Genomic DNA, 25,380 nt, shown 5'->3' with positions numbered 1-25,380 from the left:
GGTTGCAAAACTATGGAAGGTCCAACACTTTAAAAATGAAGAAGCGTTATTACAGATAACCAAACTATTATTTGATTGTTGAAAATGCAACGTTGTCAACAAAGCTACAGCATAATTCCTATACATGCCTTTCAACTATGTATTGAGGGCGTTATGACACATATAAAATGGCGCCAATGTTTACATACAAAAGAAAGGTCTATACGGCTTTGGTAAGAGTATATATCCACAGCGTCCTCATAATGCTTCCCACTGCCCTGCGTCACGAGCGCCATCTTGGCCCCTTCGTTTCTCGTGCTCCACTGGAGCGACCTAGCTTACAGGCAAGTATCGCTCGTCGACTCCCACCACACTTTCGTGGGGGCAGTCTAATGGTTTGGCTCCACAGGTAAGTTGAGTGAAGACTCAACATACGTGTTAGTCAGGCAGCTTAGTCCAGCTTTTGGAATGGATGTGGACATTCCGGACAAAAGCGCCAAATTTTCCATACATGCTCCTCAATGCCCAAGCTCTCAATTTTTGGTAGGAATCAACTTATCCAAAATGGCAACAAGGCTACGGCTATTGCGCAGTGAAAATCTGTATTTACCAATATCTGTTCTTCTAAGCCACATTACGTTTAAAATTTTGGCGTCCAAACAACCATTTTCAGGGTCAAGGAAAGCAACTATACCATTTATGACAGTGTCAAATGGTCAGTTTGTACACCATTGTGGTCATCTTCGATTTTAAAAATGGCCGCCAGATACCTGATATATCAAATCACAGTTTAGGTATACACATTTAGTTATAAACACACAAAATAGTCAAACTGAAGGTAAAGTATCTAACAGAATACCGTTGATGTATACTGCAGTCACCGAAAATGCTGTATGAAGAATAATTTAAACAACATTAGGTGAAAATAAATGTCATCACACACAAAAAGGTACAGTTTAAAAGTGCTCGGCCTAATTCTCAGAGTTGCAACCGCAGAGTTTATTGCACTTAGCAAGGTGCTGCATTCACGTCTTGCACTGCATACATTTTGATTTTGATACATTAACTAGTTCACTGCAGGCTTTGGAGGCCACAGGCAAACATGGTCCAGACAGGAACCCATTACTGTTTTTGTTCATGTTCGAACCTGAACCTGTTTATGATAAAGATCTTAAACAGGTTTGTCCCTCTTAACAGCAAGCTGAAGATGGGTTTCAAAACGACAAATAAGTGGAGCTATTTTTGTGAATCTTTTGGTCACATATGATACTGTAAACCACTGCCGCCTCCTGTAAAAGATGAAGTTGGAGTCGTCCCAATATCTTTCATTTGCGGATCATATCGGTGGCCTTCTCAAAGACGGATGCTTCTTTGTTGTTACAAAAACACTGTCGACGGCACGTTGCTGTATAACGTCTACACAAAACAAATCACAATTCAACAGACCATCTCAAAAGATTCCGTTCGAAGCCATAGAAGCAAAACTTACCTCAGCTCTTAGCCGTTTCTATACAACGAGCGCAATCACCTTCCGTGCCAATCTCATAAAGACCCAAGTCTGCTCGTTCCATCTCAGGAACGTTAACAACGAAGCCAACCGACCCCTTAACATCGAATGGTCCGGAACACCATTGGTGCCTTGTAGCCATCCTGTCTACCTTAGGGTGACCCTCCATCGTATCCTGTCATTCAAGTCATCTAAAATGAGTTCCCCGTAACAACATCATAAAAAAATAGAACAACCTCCGAAAGGGGAGCCAAACCACACACTTAAGATGAACCGTTTTGGCTCCATGCCATTCTTCAGCAGAGTATTCTATCAGCCCGTACCATGAAACCTGACCCAGCCTTAAACAACATGCAGTTTGATCACTGGATGCTTGAAAGCCAACACAAGTAATTTGCACGTCCTTGCTGGCATTTCCTCTCCGGATTTCCGAAGGGAAGTTGCCAGCCGAGCTAAGATGTCCAAATATTGATAAATAACGAGTGTCGCCTCCTCCAGGGACTGCAAACTTCGGCACAAAAGGCAGAAGTCAAGAAAAACTTCTTTGGCCATGTCCACTCCTTCACAACATCCAGGGAAGTGGCAAGACTCCAACACTGGAAACAACGACTGGGAGCAAACGCCCACCGATTGTCATGGTTATACTACAGGGTGTCTCAAAAAAAAGGTAACCCAACTTGAAAGGGTTATTATGGCCAGACTATTTGTTTACAAGCAAGAAGCATGGTATCATCTTAAAGCTGAAGCTGTGCGCTTTTCAATGATACCTTGGGTTACATTCCAGAGTCACGCATCATGGAGCACCATTGTCTTAAAGTTGTGGTTCAAAAATACCCATGTCATTCTAGCCTTAAGACAGTGTGTAAACCTCGGTTTGTCACAATGGTTCAGCTAACAGCATAACAGAGAATCTCTGTGGTCAAGAAATTGCATGGACCAAGAAGTTTGCAGGCTAACACAGCACAGGATGCCTTTGGAAAGCATTCCCAGACCGAGAACCACCAGCAAAGAAAACAATCTGGGCCAATGTGGGAAAGTGTGAAGCACATGGAACCAGCCTCAACCCCAACAAAGGACATTCAGGAAGGCCAAGGACAGCGAGATCTCAGGAAAACACCGCTGCGTACGACAGCAGAGGGAGGGTCTTGGCCAATGTGAGAAAATCAGAAACTTCTGTTTTACTCATGATCGTGAATAAAATCCATGAATAAAACCATGAATACAAAACATGAATCTGCGTCGATTTTGTTCAGCAGGAAAGTGAACCAACTGCATTTTTGTGCTACAACTTCAAGACAATGGTGCTCCATGATGCGTGACTCTGGAATTGAAAAGCGCACAGCTTCAGCTTCAAGATGATACCATGCTTCTTGCTTGTAAACAAAAAGTCTGGCCATAATAACCCTTTCAAGTTGGATTACCTTTTTTTTTTAGACGCCCTGTATAACAACGGCAGAAAACTTCCCAACAGGTGCTACATCGACATTGGCTCAGTGGAAAACTATCAGCCGCTTGAGAACCAGGACTAGCCGATCACAGACCCGCCTTTATCAAATGGAGCCACACAAGTGGTTCAGCTGCATGTAGTTGTGGAGAGGCAGAGTTGTATCACATTCCTGTAGTGCCAGAGATTCTACCTGCCTAGGTTCAAAGATGGCATTGACCCAGTAAACGGGACGGTATTGGGCCGATACCGGCTAATTACGGGTTTGTTGTGGCAGTACCATACAGTTTAAGCGGTGCAGGACCAGAAGCGGGCTAATGCTGGCTCGATTGTGCCAAAACGGTTGTGTGTTGACGGTACAACACCACAGAGTCGGAATTGGTCCAGTGCTCGCCCTATTAAGTGGCAAACGGTAATGGTAACACCGTTCAGAGAAAACAATAACAGCAAGACGGAGCACAGCCTGAACCGGGCCATTACAGGTACTCTTACGATAAACCATGATGCAAAGACGGTAAAAGGTCTGAATCGGGCCAGTGTTGGTCCCTTTATAGGAAATCATAATGGCAAGACGGTACACAACCTGAATGGGACCGGTGCCGGCCTTTCAAGTCAAACCACAATGGCAAAAAGGTACACAGTCGGACTCGGGCCAGTGTTGGTGCTTTTACGGCAAACCATATGGGCGCCGTATTAAGTATCTGGACAAACTGACCATTTGACATGACATGTGATACTAACCCAAATGGTTAGTTGCGTTCCGTGACCATAAACATATTAGACACCAAGATTTAGATCCTTAGTGGCTTAAAGATGCAAGTTTTAAATGGCTGCCATTTACAAGATGGCCACAATACTGTATTCGGACAAACTACTATCCCAAATGGTACAGTTGCATTCCTTGACCCTGAAAAGGTATGTTTCGACACCACAACTTGAATTCTAAGTGGCTTAGAAGATCAGATATTGGTAGATAAAGGTATTTTTTAATGGCTGCCATCTTTAAAATCCAAGATGGCCGCCATAATCATTGGATAAAGTTGCTTCCTATCAAAAATTGAAAGCTAAGGCATTGAGGAGCATGTATGGAAAATTTGGCGCTTTTGTCCGGAATGTCCACATCCATTCACTAAGCTGCCTGACTATGTGGAGCCACTACATTTGCATACAGCAGCACAGCCTTACGGTGATGGGCAAGTGAAATGTATAAACTCTTTGTAACAGTCAAACCATAAACATTCATAAGGGAACTACTAAATTGCAGGTTATTGAGGATCTGGAAAACACATCTTATCTGTCCCACCACTAAGAGAAAAGAGTGAAGTGTGATAGACCGAATTGGATCTTGCTTTATGGTAAAAATGTATTGAGGAAATCTGCAGTTATCGGATGTAATCGGCTTTCCTTGCAATTCTTAGGCCCCAGCTTTTCGTGCACTTAAACTTATTTCTGTGACGTGTTATTTCTACGCAGAAATACCTTTCTAGTATTTACACAAGACAGTTTGCTATGGTCGTTGAAATTATTTTGGGAGTCCTTTGCACCCGTCCACGCTATTGCAGCCAAAACAATCAGCTTTCCTGTGCAGTTGACTCCCGAGTCTTGACTCGCTAGATCGCTACAGGATCGACTTGCGAGGTCGTTACGGATTCTTCAATATTAATCGTGGAGTAATTTTTTTATATAAAAATGTCACAGATTAATATAAAAAATCTACCTTGAGTTGCAAGTCTGAATGAAATTAATAAAGACATTTTGATTTCTTTATATTGCCATAAATCAATCACATAGTCTGACCTCTCTTAATGGCTGGTTCTCGTCGAGGATTTTTAGAGCATGCATCCTTCCCGGACCCCGTGAGATGTTTCCTCCAATTGGAATCTTTATCATCTTCAGCTGCTATGCTGACATGACAGAGAGGGCATTTACTCATTCCAGGCTTGGGGGCTAATATAAAAAAAAAATTGGATAATGAAAATATTAGGTCACAGTAGTAGATATACTAACATCAATAAAAACAAATAGCTTTGTGTAAGTTTTCAATGTGTGTATTTATGTTGTGCATTTCCCAGTCGTGAATCATTGATACGTAATCTGAAAAATCCATGCAAACCTATTTCTTTGATCGCTTGTTGGGTGAAAAGATTAAATACAGAGCATGCAGCAGTTTGCAAGTAAAACATTACTACCCTGAAATTTGGCTTAACCTTTACAAAGTTCACAACTCCTTTACAAAGTTCACAACTTCTGAGCAAAGTAAACATGGATGAATATTCAGTGTATTCAGTGTTTTATTAATTAAAAATTGACACATTCAAACGAAGGTTGGGCTCTGATTTAATTTATTAAGATTTTAATTACAAACTGATTTCTTGTTAGGCCAACCATTTATATTGATCTTTTTACCCCACCACCTAACATCGTTTGTTTACATTAAACACTCAAAAATGCATCACCAATTCCATGCGTTACATGGAGCGTACAAATTGTAACAGAATAACAGTGTGGATAACACAAATGCATCATACAGGGTGAGTAAAAAAAATGGAACCCACCCCCCCCCCCCCCAAAAAAATACACATATTTCATGATGATTCAACAAAAAAAAGGAACACCTGACTGAAAAGCCAATTCCACAAACTACTTTAAGATGAAAAAAAAACCCAAATATTTTATAAATTGCTCAATCCGTTCAAAGTAAATCACAATCTAAATGAACCTAAAATGTTATTTCACGTATCGTCGTCACAATTGTTATTTTAACAATCAATAGCCATAAAACCTCAGTTTAAAAGTTTAAATAATCAACATAGTCTTTTTGAAGGCGCGTCTTTAAACAAATGGATTTCATGAAAATCCTTTTGTTTGCCTGAAGCAAGGGTTGTTAATAAAGATATTGTGTAATTACAGTTTTGTTTGACAGTTGTTGAAACAAAGCATTTTCTTTGTTGTTCCACTTGTGTGTTGTCACTATTTGTCAGAACACATAATAGATTGCCTTTATTACGAAACAAGTATTTCTCACTTCTTACATTTTTAATAATATCTTTAAGTTTGTAGAAATAACTCTAAAATATGAAATGGTGGGAAAAATAATGTGAAGATTAAAGGTAGAATAGATCATTTGCATCTATCCAAAAGTAACTGACGAAATTATTGTTGGACAAAATTGATTGGTTTAAAGATATAGTTATGACAATTAAATTCCCTGTGCGATTTGGCTGTCATTCAGAAGAAAACAATAAAAGAAGTCAATTTACGCACAGTGCATGATTCACAGTTGGAAAATAAGTATGGTGTTAATTCACAGAGAGCTTCATGGTACAGTCCAAAGTTGACTACTCTAAATGTCCAAACCAGCTCCAATGATAAAATGATATACTACAAGTGAAACTCTGCGCTTGTGGAATTGGCGTCTCCCACACCTGTGCTCAAATGTTCAGTTCATCTGAGTTCTCAGGTGCCCTCACCACAGTATTCACTGTATGCTGCTTTAAAAATGAGCTTGAAGAGGCTGCAATGCTTTTTACAATATAAACAACACTACTTCTTGTTACAATACCGGAGTCTTGTAAAGCGCACGTATCTTTCAACAATCAGGTACTCAAAGCGCTGATAATTATGTCTATTTTTTTTAAAGACAGGTAAACGAAGTTCATGATTTTGGCCAAATAATGCGGGAACAGAAGGTTGACAATAATGTGATTGCTGACATCAATTCACTCTCGGCTCCACTTCTGTGGGGTTACCGGGTCACGCCAACAGTGAGACTCAGGAGTCAAAAGTGTTTTCTGCAGGCTAAGTATAGTTGAGTTTAGCATTGTGATTTCCAACGAGAGTTGGGGCTCTCCCCAATGGAAATATTGGTAAATGAGTCAAGTCGGACTTCTTCTATCATGGTTCACAATCTCACCTTACTTCAAAGGGATTGGATGCTGAAAGACAGAAACGCTGGTGTCATTGGAATGACATCGACCCTGCTGTGACAGCCGGTAAAATTGTTGACAAAAGGATGTCATACCCGGCCCTTTTTCAAGATGACGAACATCCTCACCACAATGATGAAGAGCAAAGGGGTCAATATGTCACCCTGAAGCACTCCGGTCACCATGTCAAAGATCTTTCAAAGACACGATCTGTTGAAGTGACCCTGGCCCGGGTGTTTGCGTAGGTCGCCCCAATGATTTGCACTAACTTATATACTGGGATCTTTGACATGCTTGACCGGAGTGCTTTCAGGGTGACATATTGACCCCTTTGCTCTTCATCATTGTGGTGAGGATATTCATCATCTTGAGGATGTTCATCATCTTGACCATCATCTTAAACGCCTTGCGGAAATCAATTGAGGTGATGACTGCAGGAAGATGTTTATGATTGACACCTTCAATAATTCTCATCAACAGAATGATAAGCCCCACACTTGACCTCTCTTGCCCGAACCCATCATGTGCTCTAAAGTAGTGGGTCTAGCACTGGCCCATAACGAAAAACATAACTTCGACTTTGAGTGACTGCTAAACTGGGTGTTAACCCTAACTCCCTAGGGGATGTGCAAAATCCTAGGGGGTGTGAATTTGGAGGATTCAGGACTGTTAGGGCTATTGCCCATGTCTAACGAGTTGCATCTACATATTGTGTATATAGAGCGCAATAGATTCAATTTAGTCACCTCATGAGATCATATTACCCACTACATGTGCCTGTTTTGCGGATTCAAAAAGAATAACTTGAGTTTGAAGGGACAAACACATAGTGTTGGGCTAGAGGTTTGGTTTTTCGCATTGTTGATTGTTGAATGTTTATGTTGATTGTAGATGTTGATTGTTGTTGTTGATTAACGATTATTGATGCTGATTGTTGATGTTGATTGTTGATGTTGATTCTTGATTGTTGATGTTGATTGTTGATTGCTGAAAGTTGATTGTTGATGTTGATGTTGATTGTTGATTGCTGAAAGTTGATTGTTGATGTTGATGTTGATTGTTGCACTGTTTGGCCAAGGGCAAGTTCGCGCAAGGACTATAGTTAACCATTGGTCGACTAACGCTTGCCCGAACTCTGTCTAGTCGACGATGGTTAACTACGCTAGTCGACTATTTGGAACCAACCTACTGGGGTTGGTTGCTTCGCTGGTAACCATAGCCGCGCGCGTTCATAACGTACAGCAGGGAGCCAGGATCCAGACGTTTTGCAATGTCATTTTGACCAGCGTTCGACTACAGACGTTCGCACTTTGATATTAGTGCACAGGCGTAAGGTACGTCACAAATCTACCACTAGTCGACTAATGGTCCTTGCCCGAACTTGGCCCAAGATGGCAAAATAAGTGAAAAGTTGAAATCGTGTGCTTTATTTTGATAACTGCTTTTGACAAATATAAAGTGTTGTTATGGCCTGTCAAACAAAATCATATTTGTTATCAACAAAATCGAGGGCCGATAGTTTTTAGGTGTACATTCGATTCTAAAAAACGACCGAAACAAATGGCAAGGCTTAGTAGATAGAGGAAAGTATACGCTTAATTTTTATGTGAAACACGTGCAGGAGACTTCTAATGTTTGGTCCAAATCGCCGGTTGAAAAATAAAGAATTTTGCGAGATTTCATGATTTGCAATCACATGTACGCGTGTAAACGAATTACGCCGACATACAAAATGTACGTTGGCCTGCAAACATTGTGAATAGCACGTGCGAACGCGCAATGAATGACTTATGAATATTAAGCAGGCCCATACTCGAGCTCGACCAATCAGTGGGCGTATGGGTCACAAGGTCACACAGTGTTTGGGTTCCTCGCTCTATGCTTTACAATGGTGACAATCTTTTCGCGTTGTGAAAATGGAAGTTGTTGGGAACATTAGGTGTACATCGAATTCTTAAAATATTAACGACATCACGTTCACAAAGATTTTTTGTACATGAAGGTTGACTCTTTCGTTTGATTACCTCAACATTTGGAAGACTTTCGTCGTTCTCAAAAAAAACCCGGAAATTTCATGACCTAATTTTTAGTCAATTTGTCCATGAAATAATATCGTCAAAATGCATCGAAATCCTTTTTTTGAGAAAAAAATACCTAGATAGATATATGAAGTAGGTCTTTAACTACCTAAAACAACTTTGTTTGTTTGGATCGGTTATGGTTTGCCATGAAAATTGCGAATATTCTGAAGCCCTTTTTACGGCCATCGTTCGCTGGCCTCGCGTGGCTATCAGTTGTGTGGACGAGAAAATAAAGGGGCTACGCATGACAAGGCTACTGACTGAGAATGATCCAACGATATAACTACATTGATATAAAGCAAATTATTTGCAAATATTTAAGCGACGAAGAAGCAACCAGTGCAAAACCAAAATGGCACTTGTTACTCAACTAATTAAAGTGATCTTACTCAGCTGATCGTAGAGACAATTATCCGTTCAGTTTGTGGCCTCAAACTACTACAGTTCTCCCGAAATGAAGTGATTTCGATCAATAATTTTCTACAAAAATAACAGCTTTCATGTCACTTTTCACTTCTGTGTTTGCTACTTGGTTACTGAAAGAGCGCCCGCCATCGGCACTTGCAAGGAATGTAAACAAACGTTCATTCATAAATTTTTCTGTCCGGAACAAACGTTTCAAGGCGGAGGCATTGTCAACTTCACGTTTGAAGGGGTTGCAGGACATCTCAAAGTTCACTTATTGCCACGAAAAATGGGGAAGTTTTAGACCTATTTCTAAACTGCCATTTAACCGACAAATCAAGATTAAATCCCTTGGGGTTGATTTTCCAGGAATTTTCAAAGGAAAAGAGGTCTTTCCTTCTAACTTCTGATTGTTGATGTTGATCGTTGATGTTGATATAATGCTGAGGATTGAGGGCTGAAAAATACCGCGTGTAGTAATTATACAGAGGATGGTTAAAAGAGTCAGGTGAGGATCTGCACGCGCGTATGCTGCTGTACTTTTGTAAACTTAAGTACAATCGTTACAAAAACCCTTAAAAAATCTCTAATTGGAAAAGTCACACACCATTGGCGCAATACAAAATATTGCTTGCCATACCCTCTTTACCCCAATGTGCATGTTTTTAGAAAAAAACGCCCAATTAAAAAAAAACGCCCAATTAGGCGCTTTTGTTAGCCCAATTTTTGAATATCGTATGACATCATCAGAAGTCAAAAATGTACTTGCGTTAAAAGAAGTTGTCATATAAACGTGTACAAAACACTGGTAAACACTTAAAATACATTGGTCCATCAAACAGCCGTTACATATGTAGCGCAATAGTTAACATACAACAGTCGTAAAAACAGACACTGACGAAGCAAGCACGGGGATTTCCCTTTTGTGCGCAATCAAAGCACACTGTTTTTCGGGAATTTCCCTTTTGTACGCAATTTGCTGTTCACACAATGTATGTGGCATTAAATGAGCGTTTCAAGCATAGGTGTGTTCAAACTTCAAATTTCAAGGGGGCTGCAGGGCATCTCTTTTTACTTATTGAAACAAAACTTTGGGAAGTTTTAGACCTATTATTAAAGTACCATTTAAAGCACAAAACTTGATTATATCTCTGATGGTTGATTTTTTAGCAATTTTCAAAGGAAAAGAGGTGTTTTCATTGTAACTTCCGGTCTGATGAAGTAATCAATTTGTTTTCCCGCACAGGTCTTGTCTGCATTAGGGTCATCATTTGTATTAATTTTGAAGCGATTACCGCAAATTTCGCCACAGGCATCAACTGAAAATGCATTTTGGGAATTTTTAACCTGCCGCTAGAGGGCGCTCCAACACTTCATGGCATCACCGATAATTTTTTTTGAAACCGTCAGCCCACCCACGGACTAAAATCGTTAACAGCAAGTTCATATCTTTTTCCACTTTTAAATTATTAGGCACTTCCGGTTCCGACCGGAAGGAATGGTCACGTGATTTCCTAAAATCTGAAGGGATTTTACATTCTAGTAAGAAAACACTCACCTCTGTTTACCTACATTTGCATATCAAGCGCGCATGCGCACAAACATTCGCTGAAAAGAATAGCGCCCAAGCCTCACCCTCCGTGCCCACTACATGTCCCTTAAATAGCCCTGTTACACAAAGACTCCTCCTAGTTTTTTTTTTTTTTTTTAATTGGGAGGGATGGTAAACAGAGGTGAGTGTTTTCTTACTAGAATGTAAAATCCCTTCAGATTTTAGGAATTCCATTACAGAAAACATCTCAACTCTGTTTACCTACATTTGCAGAGTAGCACCGAAAGACTCTAGGGAGGGAAGGGACATGTAGCAGTAACGGCAAAGTCTAAACTAGGCCTACATGCAATTCTAAATGGCATGAAAAGGTTGCTTAGACATGCCCGGGTGCTGCCTATCTATTCTCAAGGAGCTTTGCGGGCTGCTGATTGTGCAGTTTCCTGGAAGACTTTCTGCTAATGCAACCCTCTGCTTGCACAACAGCTATAAGCAAGGTGTGACAGTTTAAGGGTTCTTCCAGCAGTCCGCTTTTCTGATACCTGAAAAAGAGAGTCCTGTTCCCTGTATCTGAAAAGGAAGCTCCAAGCAGTTGAGTTCAGGAAGTTGTCACGCTTGGTGTTTCCTGAGCTTGATTTTGATCCTCGATTTTGGGAGTGCACTCTTTGGTGACACCGACAATCGAGCGATCATGGTCACAGAGGCTTGAAGATGATGCTAGATGACTGTACGAGCATTTGCTTGATGAAGCCTCTTGAAGGCTCAGTGCGAGCATTGTAGTTCTGCAGAGCTCGCATGGGGCACCACCATATCCTTTGCTACTAATGAAGAGGATGTCAACTTGGCTGGAAATATCTGGTCTGAAGATAAGTTGATTTATTCCGTGTGTTGGAACTTCACCTATGGAATAAAGTAAATGCAGTCATGTGCCAATGGCCATGACCTGGTAACTTAGTGAAATTCCCTTCTTAAGGCAAGCTACTGCAGCAGCCAGTAAGAACATGGGTTTTGCAACCTGACAGAAAGGAGAGTTTCAATGTTACCTGTTGGTTCCGCATGGGCTAAGGCGGGTGACCCAAAGACGATACTCGGATCCAAAGATGGTAGGCCTATCTATCGGTACTTTACAGTAAGAGGTCAACTGATAAACCTGCCGTGCATCAGAGTGATTTTGAGGAAACTGTAGATCTATCATAGGAAACCTGATAGACGACTACAATTATGGCTCATCGGTAACCCTGGACAGTAGGTGTCTGAAACTGGAGTGGAAGACTGTCAACGAAATCCCAAATGAAGGTGTAGATGCAGATCGGGGATTGGCAGCTACTATCATACCCCCTGGGGAATCAACTTGCTTCTGACTGTAAAGACTGTAGCTTTCAGATAATGAAAGCATCCAGGTACAAGATGGAGAGTACATGTAGCTGTATCTGCGTGTAGAATTATTGTTGCGAGACCAAGGTGGTCCAGGAGTAAAGGAATTATGGCTGCTGTGGCCAAAAAGGAGCTACATGTATGAATTCCTGTTGCGTTGAAGCTGAAGGATTCTTCTAGACCAGAGGACCATAGGATGAGTATAAACTTGGCGAAAGGCTGGAATTGGAAGCTGGTAGCCTGGAAGGGATGCAACTACCTGTAGATAGGTGCCAGTACTGGTAGTATACTCAGAATGTTGAGGACCTTTGTCTGAATACTGAAGGGAGAAGAAATCATTCTGTTGAAGTGAATTCAACACCTTCTTTCTGGCCAGGTGAAACGTTAGAAGGAACAGCCAACTGGGTGGCTCTGAAGTGGACAGGCAAGAAGAAAGAGCGAATTCCCCGGACGAAGCATGTAGTACACTACATCTGAACTGTGGAATTGTCCATCCGGACCAAGACAAGCTTGATTAGGACTTTGGATGAGCAAATGCAAGGTCTTGAGCACTGTCAATAGCTCTAGTTGAAGTAATGCAGCTGGCTCTCTATAGTTGGCCAAGTGCTAGGTATTAAATGACCATCCAGATGGAATCTCATACCCTGTCTGAGGTGCCCAATGCGATGGCAGAAGATGTAGTTACCCGGAACATTGTCCTAAAAAGTGCAGTAGGTCATAGCTAAGATGGGTAACTGGAATCCCTTTGGAGGTGACTCTTGGCGTAGATGGGAAGACGAAGGAAAGGCTGCACAGAGCGCCTGTGTGTCATGCACCAAGGAACTAGGTCTATCATCAAGATGCCAGAAGGTTCTAATGCCATCACGTTGTGTTTAACATTCCCCAGTAAAGCCTGAAACAAAGTTGGAAAATGGTTCAAGGCAGGTCAGCTGTCGTGAAAGAGCTTGATACTGAAGATGAAAAACCACCTCAAGTACGAGTAGGCAGACTGTTAGGCCCTAAAGGCTAAACTGATTGGAGATACATTTACATGTAAGGTCTGCTGTATTCCAACATCTAAGTACCACAGCAAATAGATCTATTTTGCTGTAAAAAGGAATGTTGCCACAACAACGGTGATTCTTATAAAGACCTAAAGGAGCTGTGAGAATCCAAAGGTCTGTAGCGAAACCCTGTAGGTATGCAGAACTCCAACTTCTGATGATCCATGAATGGGTACTGTACAAGGACATTAGTATCTCAATGATTGATGGAAGCAACAAACCAACCGTCTCAAGAGACTGGAGGGAAGTAGAAAGCATTTCCATCTGAATTCCTAAGCTGCATGTCAAGTCTGATAATGGGCCGCCATCCGTCAGACTGCTACCGATTGCGAAAAGGGTGAAGTAAGCCGAAACCTGATCCAGTTGGAAGTATCCTGGTCTAGTTCATTCTAAGGAAAGAAAACCTTCTCTAAAGCAACAAACAAGTGTATGTTGAGGCAGAGGCTCGTGGTCAGGGAGAACCGAGGTAGATAAGAATTCTGGACAATGCTTCGAAGAAGTGTCTGACAACTCCTTATGCATGAAGTTACATAGAACCACGTCTGGCCGGACTCTGTAGGACAAATATTTGTCCTAAAGACTCGAAGCAGTGAAGATATGTCGAGATTCTGCTGTAAGCTAAGGATGAAGAAGAAGAAGGCCGGTCTACAAAACTCCTAGCTTAAGAAATTAATCTCAGTCAGTTGAATCATGCTGGATTGAGACCCGGTTGGAGACCGACGTAGAAGATGTACATGCTTCCCAAGCACCTATGAGGATTAACTTATCTCAAAGTATGGAATCCTGCACCATAGTCTTGCTATATAACCTGATATTATGCAAAAGAAACATTCATTAAGACAAGAATGCCAAATAGCCAGAATTTGCAATAAGCCCAAATGCAATTCCACCAATCTAGACAATAAAGCAGAATGATAAAATATCCAATAAAAGCTGTATCAGTTAAGGGAGATATCATGGCAACTTGCAAGGGCACCAGACAAAGAAGAATATTCTGTGAAGGCCCCGAGGCATAGATGGATAGAAGAGTAAGGCAGTAATCCTTGGTCTATTGTAAAAATCAACAAACCATCCCAACAGGCTGATGAATATAAACAGGCCGACTAAGCAAGATATTCAAATGATAGAATATCAAAGAATCCGAATAAGGAATCCTCCTACACAACATACCCCAACACAATTGTATCCATAGGGAAGAAGTAGAGAAGAATGCTGCATCCAGACGCCAGTAACGTTTGAGTACCAGTCTATGGAGAGTCAAGACTTTTTTTTTTGTAAATGATATCAAACTAAAGTGGCATCAGGTTGCAACCTACTAAAAGTACTATCCAAAGGTAGCTTGAGCATTGATACATGTGAGCCTGTATTATGAACATGCTTAAAAGGACCAACCCACTGTTATACCGGTAGGATGAAAAAAATGAAAGCTTACCCTTAGCCGGTCGAGTGCTGCTAATGGAAAGGCTGTTATCACGCATTTCACTGAATAAATGGAATTATGAGAGAAAACCCAGAAGGCAATCTCGAACATGGGAGACGACTCCAATGAATGATAAGTAATCACAACCCAATCGGCCCGAATGTCCGAAGTCAATCCTCCGTCCGAGTCCAATTGAAAACGCAAGTTGGAACCGCAAACAGGCTGGGCTCGGAAGGCGATCCGCGCCGGAACCCAGCGCCCTGGACAGTCGAGGAGTTGGTTAGATTAACCGCCGAAGTCATGTAGAAAAACCTCACGACGGTGCGTACATTGGATGAAAAATCCACGGTAGAATGGTATCTTGGTCTCTGAGTTAAAAAGGAACCCCAAAATCCTTCAAAGAGTGTGGAGAAATCCCACGACGATCGACGAGTACGACTACGAGTCCCCATCGATAACGCAAGGTCGCTTGACTGGTTAAGAAAGTGCGCCCTCTGTTGGGTAAAAACCATGTACGTGTGCCGTGTGGCAAGTCTGGTTCCATGTGTACGTGTAGTCATGCTGCACCACGTGTCGATACGTATACGCGCGTGGCATGCATGGCACGCAGTGCAGTGCAAGCTGTCCTTGTTGTAAATGTTCTCAAATAATACAAATTTGAAATTTCAGTTCATTTAAATCCAGTGTTCACAATAAAGTAAATCAAATGTTTAAAATGTTTAAAATATACAATAAAGTCCACTTGGTGTTGATCATTGCGTGTAGTGTGTAGATGAAGACGACGGTGGTGGTGCCCCGCCTCTTTTGTGACCGGGCGGGCTGGTCGAATTACCGAGGGACCTCTGGGTCTCCAACGCCAAGCCTCGCCTACCGGCAAGCACATGAGTGACGATCTCTGATTCTGCTGCTTGCATGTACTGTAGTAGACTGTCGAATGTGCGGGATTTTTTGGGAATCTTGCAGTGACTCTCGCTGGAGAGAAGTGCCTGTTCCCGGGGTGTTTCCTACCGTCGAACCCGGGATTTAGACCCGGTCGTAGTGGCGGGATTTTCCAGAAATCTTGCAGTGACTCTCGCTGGAGAGGCGTGCCTGTTCCCGGAGTATTTTCTACCGTTGAACCCGGGATTAAATCCGGTCATAGTTCAAGTTTCAAAATTCAAGTTCCGATCTCTAACGGTTAATTAGGTGTTGGGCCTGAGCCCAATACCTATTGTTATTGTAAGAATTTACTATTTTTTTTTTTTTTTTTTTTTATTTCTCCAAGACACATTCGTTTCCAGAACCGTTTGTCAAAATGAAAACACATATGAACTTCAATTGTCAATACATGAATGCACAACCCACTGAAGATGTGCTTTTTTGCAATTACGTCATTATGACGTCATCATGGGTCACGTGACGTCACTTCAAGAAATAATACATTTAATCTTCAGAATTCAATACAAAATCAACCGTGAGAGACCGGAACTTTAATTTTGCGGGAACCGACATGATAATACATGCTCTTCAATTAATCTTGTGTGCGTAAAAACACATGACCCTTCCTTCCGGTTGAAACCGGAAGTGCCTAATAATTCAAAAGTGGAAAAAGACATGAACTTGCTTTTAACGATGTTAACCTGTGGGTGGGTTGATCTTTCCAAAAAAAATGATCGGTGACGCCATCAAGTGTTCGAGCGCCCTCTAGCGGCAGGTTAAAACATTTTCAGTTGATGTCTGTGGCGAAATTTGCGGTAATCGCTTCAAAATTAATATACATAATGACCTTAATGCAGAAAAGACCTGTGCGCGAAAAAAAAATGATTACGTCATCAGACCGGAAGTTACAATGAAAATACCTCTTTTCCTTTGAAAATTGCTAAAAAATCAACTGTCAGAGATATAATCCAGTTTTGTGCTTTAAATGGCACTTTAATAATAGGTCTAAAACTTCCCAAGGTTTCGTTACAATAAATTTACTAGAAGATGCCCTGCAGCCCCCTTGAAGTTTGAAGTTGAACACGCCTACGCATTGAAACGCTCATTTAATGCCACGTACATTGTGTGTACAGCAAATTGGGATAATTGCGTACAAAGGGAAAATCCCGAAAAACAGTGTGCTGCGATTGCGTAAAAGGGAACTTCCCCTCATATGATACTCAAACATTGGTCTGGCAAAAGCGCCCAATTGGGCGCTTTTTCAAATTGGGCGCCTTTTCTAAAAACATGCGCATTGGGGTTAAGAGGGTATGGCGAGCAATATCTTGAATTGCGCCAATGATGTGCGATTTTTACTGTTAGAGATATGAGCTATTTAATGGGTTTTTGTAACAATTGTACTAGATAAGTTTACAGTACAGCAGCATACACGCGTGCACATCCTCACCTGACTCTTTTTAACTATCCTCTGTATAATTACTCCACGCGCTATTTTTCAACCTCAACCCTCAACATCAACATCAACATCAACAATCAACAATCAACATTAACATAAACAATCAACATCAACAATCAACATCAACAATCAACAGCAACATCAACAAACAACATCAACAATCAACATCAACAATCAACATCAACAACCAACATTAACAATCAACATTTACAACAACATCAACAATCAACATCAACAATCAACAGCCACAATCAACAATCATTATTAACATCAACAATCAACAATCAACATCAACATCAACATCAACAATCAACATCAACAATCAACAACAAAAAATCAAAATCAACGTCGACAACCAACACCAACAATCATCAACAATCAACATCAATATCGTTAATCAACAACACCAATCAATTATCAACAATCGACATGAACAACCACCGTCAAATTCAATCGACAATCAACATCTATATTATCAATCAACAATCAACATAAACATAACCAACCATCAACATCAACAATCAACATTAACAATCATCAACAACAATCAACAATCAACAATGTGAAAAAGCCAAACCTCTAGCCCAACACCGTGTGTTTGTCCTCAAACTCTAGTTTTATATTGAATTTCAAAGATTAAATTAATTAATTTTCCAAGTGACGTCATGTGACCCATGATGACGTCATAATGACGTAATTACATAAAAGCACATCATCAGTGGGTTGTACATTTATGTATTGACAATTGAAGTTCATATATGTTTTCAGTTTGACAGACAGTTCTGGAAACGAATGTGTCTTGGAGAATAAAAACAAGAACATTGAAACCCATACAATAACAACAGGTTTTGGGCTAATGCCCAACACCTAATAACAACAAAAGTAAATTCATGCAGTAACAATAGGCTGAGGCCCAACACCTAATTATGTTGTAAAACCATGTCAATCAAACACAGGACGTTATGTTGGGTATTCTGTCTGCACTGTACATGGGTCTTGCTACTATTTTAGTTTGAATGACAATTTCTTTACCAATCAAAACAATTATTTCTGTGCACATTTATATCCTAAATGTGTTTATTCCATTGAAACTGTAATGAAAAGTTTTCACTGTAGTTTGAGTGTTTTTGTTATTTTTAAATACATTTGCTATTTTCCACCACTAGGAGTGTAATAATGCTGCTGAAACTATCAAATATAAACCCAGCATGCCTGAAAAAATAGATATTGATACCAGTATCATCCAAATCGACCAAATCGAAAAATAGTTCTGGCAGCAATCTTGAAAAATGGCCGCCATCTTGGATTTTCAAGTGGCAAATCCGGCAGATTTGTGAAGTATACCCTAGAGAATCATTGTGCCGAATTTGGTGCTTGTATTGATATCTCCATTTGCACGATTTTTCTGTTATCTGCTCCACTCGTGCTGATGAACTTTACTGGCTATCAGTAAAGTACAAAATTTGTGAGCGGTGTTTGCCAACTACTTCAATGAATTAATCTTGTTACAAGATCTATTTCCTGTACAACCCACTCGCCAGTCTGGAGATACGATGCGGTTGCACTGACCATGTATGGTGACAGAGCCTTCTCAGCGCTTGCCCCACAAGAGTGGAACAGTCTTAATTTACTACCTTTAGAACGATTGAGTCTGTCAGCAAACATACATTTTTAAGCATTCTTTTTTTATTTAATTGCCCGCATCTTCACGAACCTTGTTTTTAATGGTATCTTGTATATACATTTGTATAATGGTATTTTTGGTGTTAAAATCTTTATAATATTATATAGCTTTTCCCTGCTATTTTGAAACGTTTATACATTGGAATTATAATTCTTCCATATACATTCTTACTGCCACACAATTTAATCCTCATTTTGTTCAATTTCGTCGTACTTCATTGTGATATCTTACGTAGAAGATAATAATATTATAAGACACGAAGAATTGATTCTCAACTTTTTCTTCCCTTTTGTTTCTACATACATTTATTATTAGTCCGAGAGCCCAGTGAGGTTTAATTAGAATATCGCGCACAAAAGGTTTGATGGTGGCAGCGAGTAGGTGGGTGTGTCCAACCTTCGAAACCGTCATTAAGTGTCACACCCCGTGGGTTTGGGAGGGGGCACCGCCTAAAGACCCCCCAAAAGTGACTTTTAATTAGAATGTCGCGCACAAGCACGTCTCCAATGCGAAAAGAAGGTATTTGATTAACTTATCAATGAGCAATAACTTAACAATGAGAAATCCCATGCATTCCATGCTTAAGAATGGCTTAATTAGTGCTAATTATTCACCTTTAATTAGAATTTTGAGCACAAGAGCGAAACCTTCACTAAAAGCTAATTAACGTGACCAAAATGCAAGATCACAATTTAAGAATGGATTTTGCTGTGCATTTTGTGCTTAAGAACGAGTTAAAGTTATTAAAGCCGCCCGCTAAGGAATTATTTTTTTATGTGTTTAATTAGAATGTTGAGCACAACGATCATTCCAACACCAAACGATAGTGTATGAGTCAGCGTTTGCTGAATTTCAACTTAAGAATAAAAAATCTCGTGCAAAATCTACTTAAGAATGGCTTTATTTACTGCTAATTATGTTCTGCATGGCTTAAATAGTGAAAACGTAAGTGTTATTGTGAAATAACGCGAAACACTTGTTAAATAGACAAACTCTACCGTGAACTACATGTAGCGCAATAGGATTTAGAAAAAGTATGTATCAGATTGCAAAACAACACCCCAGAATCGCAAAATACCGTGGCAGTAATTTAAAAAATAAACACAGTATGCTAGCTGTGAAATAACAGATTACATAGTTTTGGAATTATAACGCATGTTTTGTTATAATGCATGCATGCTTTTTCAAAAACAAATTTCACCCAGTACAGTTTGGCTCTCATTGAATTTAGCAAATTGTATTACTATTATTTTATGTATTTCCCTAGCAATGACATGGTAATAATATTTTTGATTGGAAGGGGTGGGAGGGTGCTGGCAAAAGAAGACTCGTTGTCTCAAGTTGTAAGGATTTGGCGTGGACATTATATTTAGAGGAAACGGCAAAATGTCCAGTCCCCCATGCTCCCAGGTTGCCAAGCAAGTTTCTTTTAAAAGAATGTTTGTGAGTTGATAAAACAAAGAGGAATACAGTGGACTACCCCTTAATGACTATCCCTAACCGCACAACTTTATAAAATGTGAATAAATTAATACGAAAAAAGAGCGCCTTGAAGTGTCCAAAGAGGTCCAGCCCATCCCCCCTGCTTTTCATATTGGCAGCACTTGTGGTGGCCTGGAAATTGAAGGGAAAATGATGTTGATCCGACCTCGGTGCCCCGTCATTAAATGTCGCACTTACGATGTGTTTTGTGAAATGGATCGCAGGACGCATCGCAGCTGCGACGCTTCGTAGGGATACGAAGCATCGCAGCGCTGCGATGCATCGTAAGTTACGATGAGTTTCGTGAAATCGGGTGCTGTCCCACCAGGATCATTCCCTGATAATATACCTTTATCATGCTGTCACCATTTTAGTCATGTTTCCTGTTTCAAATAAAAATATTGAATGATAATGTTTTTGTGCAAAAAGGAACCAGACTAATTTTTCTTCCAGCCTCGCTTTGGTTATGTTGATTTGAATGGGAAAAATCCAAATCGCCGCAACATGCTAATGGTCTATCGGATAATTGTAGCTTCACTCTCATCAAACTATTAACCCTGCCACATGGACCTCGTTACACAGCTGATAATGCATTTTGAATTTATCCAACAAATGAAGTTGCTATACTTACGTTGGCAGATCTTGTCTTTCACATATCGTTCTACTTCGTTTTTTAAATGGGTTTCCGTGCATCTAATACACTTGGCATGTTTGGCTCGACCTTCACATTCAGTCAAAAGATGGTTGTTCAAGGCTGAAATCTCAACAACCTGAAATCACAAAAACGAAAATCCGTTGATGACAGCTCTAAAATGGAATGGGATCAAAAGAACAATACAGACATGCTATGTGGGTGGCATTATAGCTGTTGAGGTTGGCAACTTATGTGTGCATGTAACGTTAGGCAAATGGACATGTTCATATGTGGGATACATGTATGCGCAAACAATCATTATCAATTCTGAGTTACATAGCTTTTAGATAGAATTTCACCATACTGCCAGTTGTAGTTGAAGCCTAGAGACTAGATAATTGGTTGAGGAAATACCATTGCACGTCTGCAGAAGACAGCCAATTGAAGAAGTGGCTGCACACTGACGTGTTCAGCTGTTGAGCAGATCCTTCAGCATGAGACCATTTGATCGGACAGTGTGTAAAATCACCTTTACAGGCCACATTTTGATATTTATCCTTTTTTGGGCAAATTTCCTTCTGACGTTGCCGTCTACAGAGATGTTTACATTGATGATGTTAGCCTCTTGGTGTTATTTGTCTATGGTGATGATGTCTACTTTGTTGGTTACTGTGGTATGGTCTGCTTGTAACCGTTGGTCCACAGCAGCTTCATGATATCATTTTCTGCAACCGGCAGAGTCTTGTGTTGTATACCATCTGGGTGTAGCATGAATGCCTTTCTGGCGACGTAGGTGCCAGTGGATGATGGATGCTACTTGGTTGTGTCTCTCCATGTAGTGTATGGCTGCAATAATCTTACGGCCACTGGTTTTGTTTGTTTGTTTTTTTCATTACATTTGGCATGTTTCGGGCAACCTACAGGTCAAAGATGTTCTTTTTATGTTGGTGCGCATGACTTGATCTTGGATTGCCACTGCCATTCCCTTGATTTCTGATATTAGTTGACCATACTGGAGCTAGTAGGAAGGTTCAGCTGCTGCATGAACATCAACCATTGTGCTGTGTTGACTGTGCAGAGGTTAGGCTTTCCATCTAAGGTGTTGGTGGTACTTCAGTTTTGATAATGATTAGAGGTCGCAAATGTCAGCCTTCTTGCAGACAACATTGCCTGTTTGGTGATGGAACAAATGGGCTGCATAGTTGTTGTTTTTTCCAGTATGTGGAGTAGATGACCATCGTTGTCTTTGATGGAACTAGCCAATGTTATTATTGCATTCCTTCCAGCCATAAGTTATGGATTTGTTCATGGCCAAGGGCTCCTCCAAAGTTGCTGAAGTTAATTGAAACCTTTTTGAAGATCACTGACAGTGACTGTTTCCTTCTGTTGAGCTTACAAAATGTCTTTGGTTTTTTAAATGTTGTCTCGCTAAACATTCAGCATTTGGGTAATGGGTGGTTGCATCATCTTAAATGTTCATGTAAAGTGAAAAGGGCCCCTGAAATGCACAAGATCAGCTTGAAGAGTTGAAATAACTGAATTACTTGAATTTTCCTCACCAGTATCAAATTGTTTGTTAGGTCGTGCAGAAATAACTACAGCACGAAAAACTAAGTTGAAAACTGACATTTTTTTCAACCTAGATTTGTACTTTCATGAAGGGTTAAAGATATAAAAAGTATTGCATGTAATGTGTAATGTAAAAATTAAGGACATAATATGTGCAATAATAAGTGGCGAGGGAAGGAAAGGCTTGGTAGGGTTCAAGTATTGAGATAAAGGATTTTATTCAATTCTGCAAAGAATCAAACAGGAAAAATAAAGACATTAAGTTAACAGTAGATATAACTGGTTTCGTAAAACAGTTTTCGTTGGTCAAAATAAAACTAACAGAACAGCCCTAAGGTACATTTATGCGTAAAGTTCATAAAAACAGAGTTAATCATTAAATCACTGTAAATTTACACTTGTAAAAATACTGAAGCGCATTTCCAGTAATTATAATCCAGATTTTACAGATGGAAAAACAACTTACAACTTTTCACCCCAACAAATCCACATAAATATCAGTTACAGTCAGTAATCGCTTCAGATCATAACAGAAAGACACAGTTTACAGTCGGATTCAGCTAAGACAGGCACAGTTTACAGCAGTCAGATTCAGCTATCAGCCTAACAGATAGGCACAATTTAAGGTCAGATTTAGTATATATCATCACATCAGAAACAGCTCAGAACTGTTAACGTTAAACCAGGCAAGAACATCAATGCGAAAACAAAACAAAATCAGCGTATTATTTGAATTAAAACTAGATTCGAATTAATTGACACCGTGCGTGTGATTTCATGCACACGCACGTGCGCCCTCAACAAGTTTGCAGCAATGCAAAGGCGCGCAAAGAAAAATGTTGTCATCTTTGTTGCTCAGCGAAACAATACGAATGTTATGCTTTTTTTTTATCTTGTACAATTTATGACACTGCAAGCCAATTCACTACATGACAAAATGGCACTCCATTAATTCTTCTTATTTCTGGGGAATACTAACTTTGTGCAAATTATACTTAAGCCTTATATGTAAGTCCTGTGTTAAGATGATGTATTAATTAACATTTATTCCAGAGTTGTAGTAGTGTATTATTTATTTGGTGGCATGTAAAACTGTATTACATAATATCGGTTTTCTTGTTAAAGAAAATAGTGGCTGGAACGATGTCTTAAACCTTTTTAACTATCAAAGGGGCGAGCAGTTTAACCCAATTGGGGCGAGCAGTTTAGATATGCAAATTAGAATGAACAATCGTTAAAAATTCGGAGAGCGGAAAGTTAGAATTTACGGTATGCATCGGGTGTGCCTGGAATGTTCGTCCCCGTATAAAATGGATCGTCGAACTTTGGGGTGTGCCTTTATTCAAGTCCACTTTGTTTTGGTTCCGTTTCTGGGGAGTAAATTTCGGGGTTGGGTTTACTCTTTGGTTTGGAGATCATAACACTTGGATATGTACAAGAAATTTCAGCTCATAAAAGTGAAGTGAAGGTATAGAATGACCCCCCCCCTCATGTTTATGGTTCTACTTGAGGAAATGGGGAACAGTGTCGTAGTACCCAGGAGGAAAACCTCCTAATGAAGTCAGGATTCACTGCTAGCTACCCGTCTTCATATTTGAAGCCCAATGGACAATGGAAACAGGGAACCAAACTAATGTCGCACAAACGAATGTGTGTACATGTACATGGTTCGTTATGGGGTAAAAAATACAATTGAACAATAGACCCCATGAGGAAGTCTTTAGAAATCAATCTACCCCATAAGGGAACACTACGGCGTTTGAGATTTCAATAGGAAAAAAGGAAAACAAAACAAGGGAAACAAAGGTCTTCCCCAAAAGTATACATTTGTAAAGGCAGTGTGAACGAACAAATAAGCGATATGTTGAGCAATTTTTTAAATTAGCGCTCAAGGAATCAAATGTGGCAATTTCCTACCATATACATTGTCCATTTTTTCACTGTCTTTGTAGTCTTTGTTAGATGTGTCGTACAATTCATGATTTCTACACGATCCAAAGTTGCAGGCACAGTACATTCTCTCAGTCCACAATAGATATAATGAACTAAGTACGGAGTCGGATACTGCCATGGAGAGCTATCAACATCTTATACAAGCCAATCACAAAACTGCAAAAATAATCATACCAACCAGAAAAAAATGAGAAGTAAAAAAACATCTTTCCAAGGACTGGTGCGTTGAAGCTGAAAGGAGATGACAGATGCATTTGCAGAGTACCAACAAATTGTGAATGAACTCAACCGCGACAACCTCAGAATGGAAAAAGAAAATCTTGAAGTAGTATACAATGAAACAGCAGAAGAAGAATTTGACATTATGATTAAAGAAGTTGAAACAGCAGACTCCACACACGTTGCCATAGAGTGAGTTGGAAGCTCTTCAATTAAATCAGAGGTCAAAAATCTGCCCCCCAAAATGCCGTAATTTTTTGAATATTGGGCCGCGCGGTTTTATAAGCCGCAGCATGCAAAAATCTGCAAATTAAGATTTGATGTCGGCGTATAAGCCGCACCAGCTGCAGCGGTTTCAATTTTGTAAAGCCTCCAAATTCTAACGTCAAAATAGCTCCGGACCAGTTCCATTTACACTACGAAAGCTATAAAAAGGACCCCAAAAGTTATATCAAAACATTAATGAATGATGCTCTTTAAAAAAAAAATGGAAATTGACAATGAGCAATAAAACAACAGGAATTGCTGCCGGCTGGCTCGGCCAGTGCCCAGCCTGGCAGCCGACGAATGACAAAACTTTCCCGCAGCACTTGAGAGAGTATGTAACACACCATGTGTTGTCTGACTGGAGCGCTACAAATCTTGCTTATGACAATAGTTGCTGATTGGTTTTGTCCTAAGAATAAACAGGTCCTTATCAAATTAGAGCGATTACTAATGAGAAGTAACATCCAAAA

At 40.2% G+C, this 25,380-nt stretch overlaps 1 protein-coding gene across 3 annotated transcripts in view; it reads right to left on the bottom strand.

Moving 5' to 3' along the window:
• LOC119732013 (centrosomal protein of 104 kDa-like) overlaps nt 1-25,380 on the bottom strand; it is a 181,732-nt gene that overhangs the window by 6,154 nt on the left and 150,198 nt on the right. For all 3 annotated transcript variants that reach the window (XM_038205365.1, XM_038205366.1, XM_038205367.1), the window contains 2 exons: nt 20,900-21,038; nt 4,728-4,877 (listed from right to left, as the gene is read on the bottom strand). In XM_038205365.1, the coding sequence (XP_038061293.1) occupies nt 4,728-4,877; nt 20,900-21,038 (289 nt within the window). The remainder of the gene's footprint in view (nt 1-4,727; nt 4,878-20,899; nt 21,039-25,380) is intronic.

This window comes from Patiria miniata, unplaced genomic scaffold, assembly GCF_015706575.1.
Source record: "Patiria miniata isolate m_02_andy unplaced genomic scaffold, ASM1570657v1 HiC_scaffold_24, whole genome shotgun sequence".
Taxonomy (NCBI): Eukaryota; Metazoa; Echinodermata; class Asteroidea; order Valvatida; family Asterinidae; genus Patiria; species Patiria miniata.
Note: the sequence above shows the minus strand (reverse complement) of the source record. Positions and strands in the feature narration are given on the sequence as shown.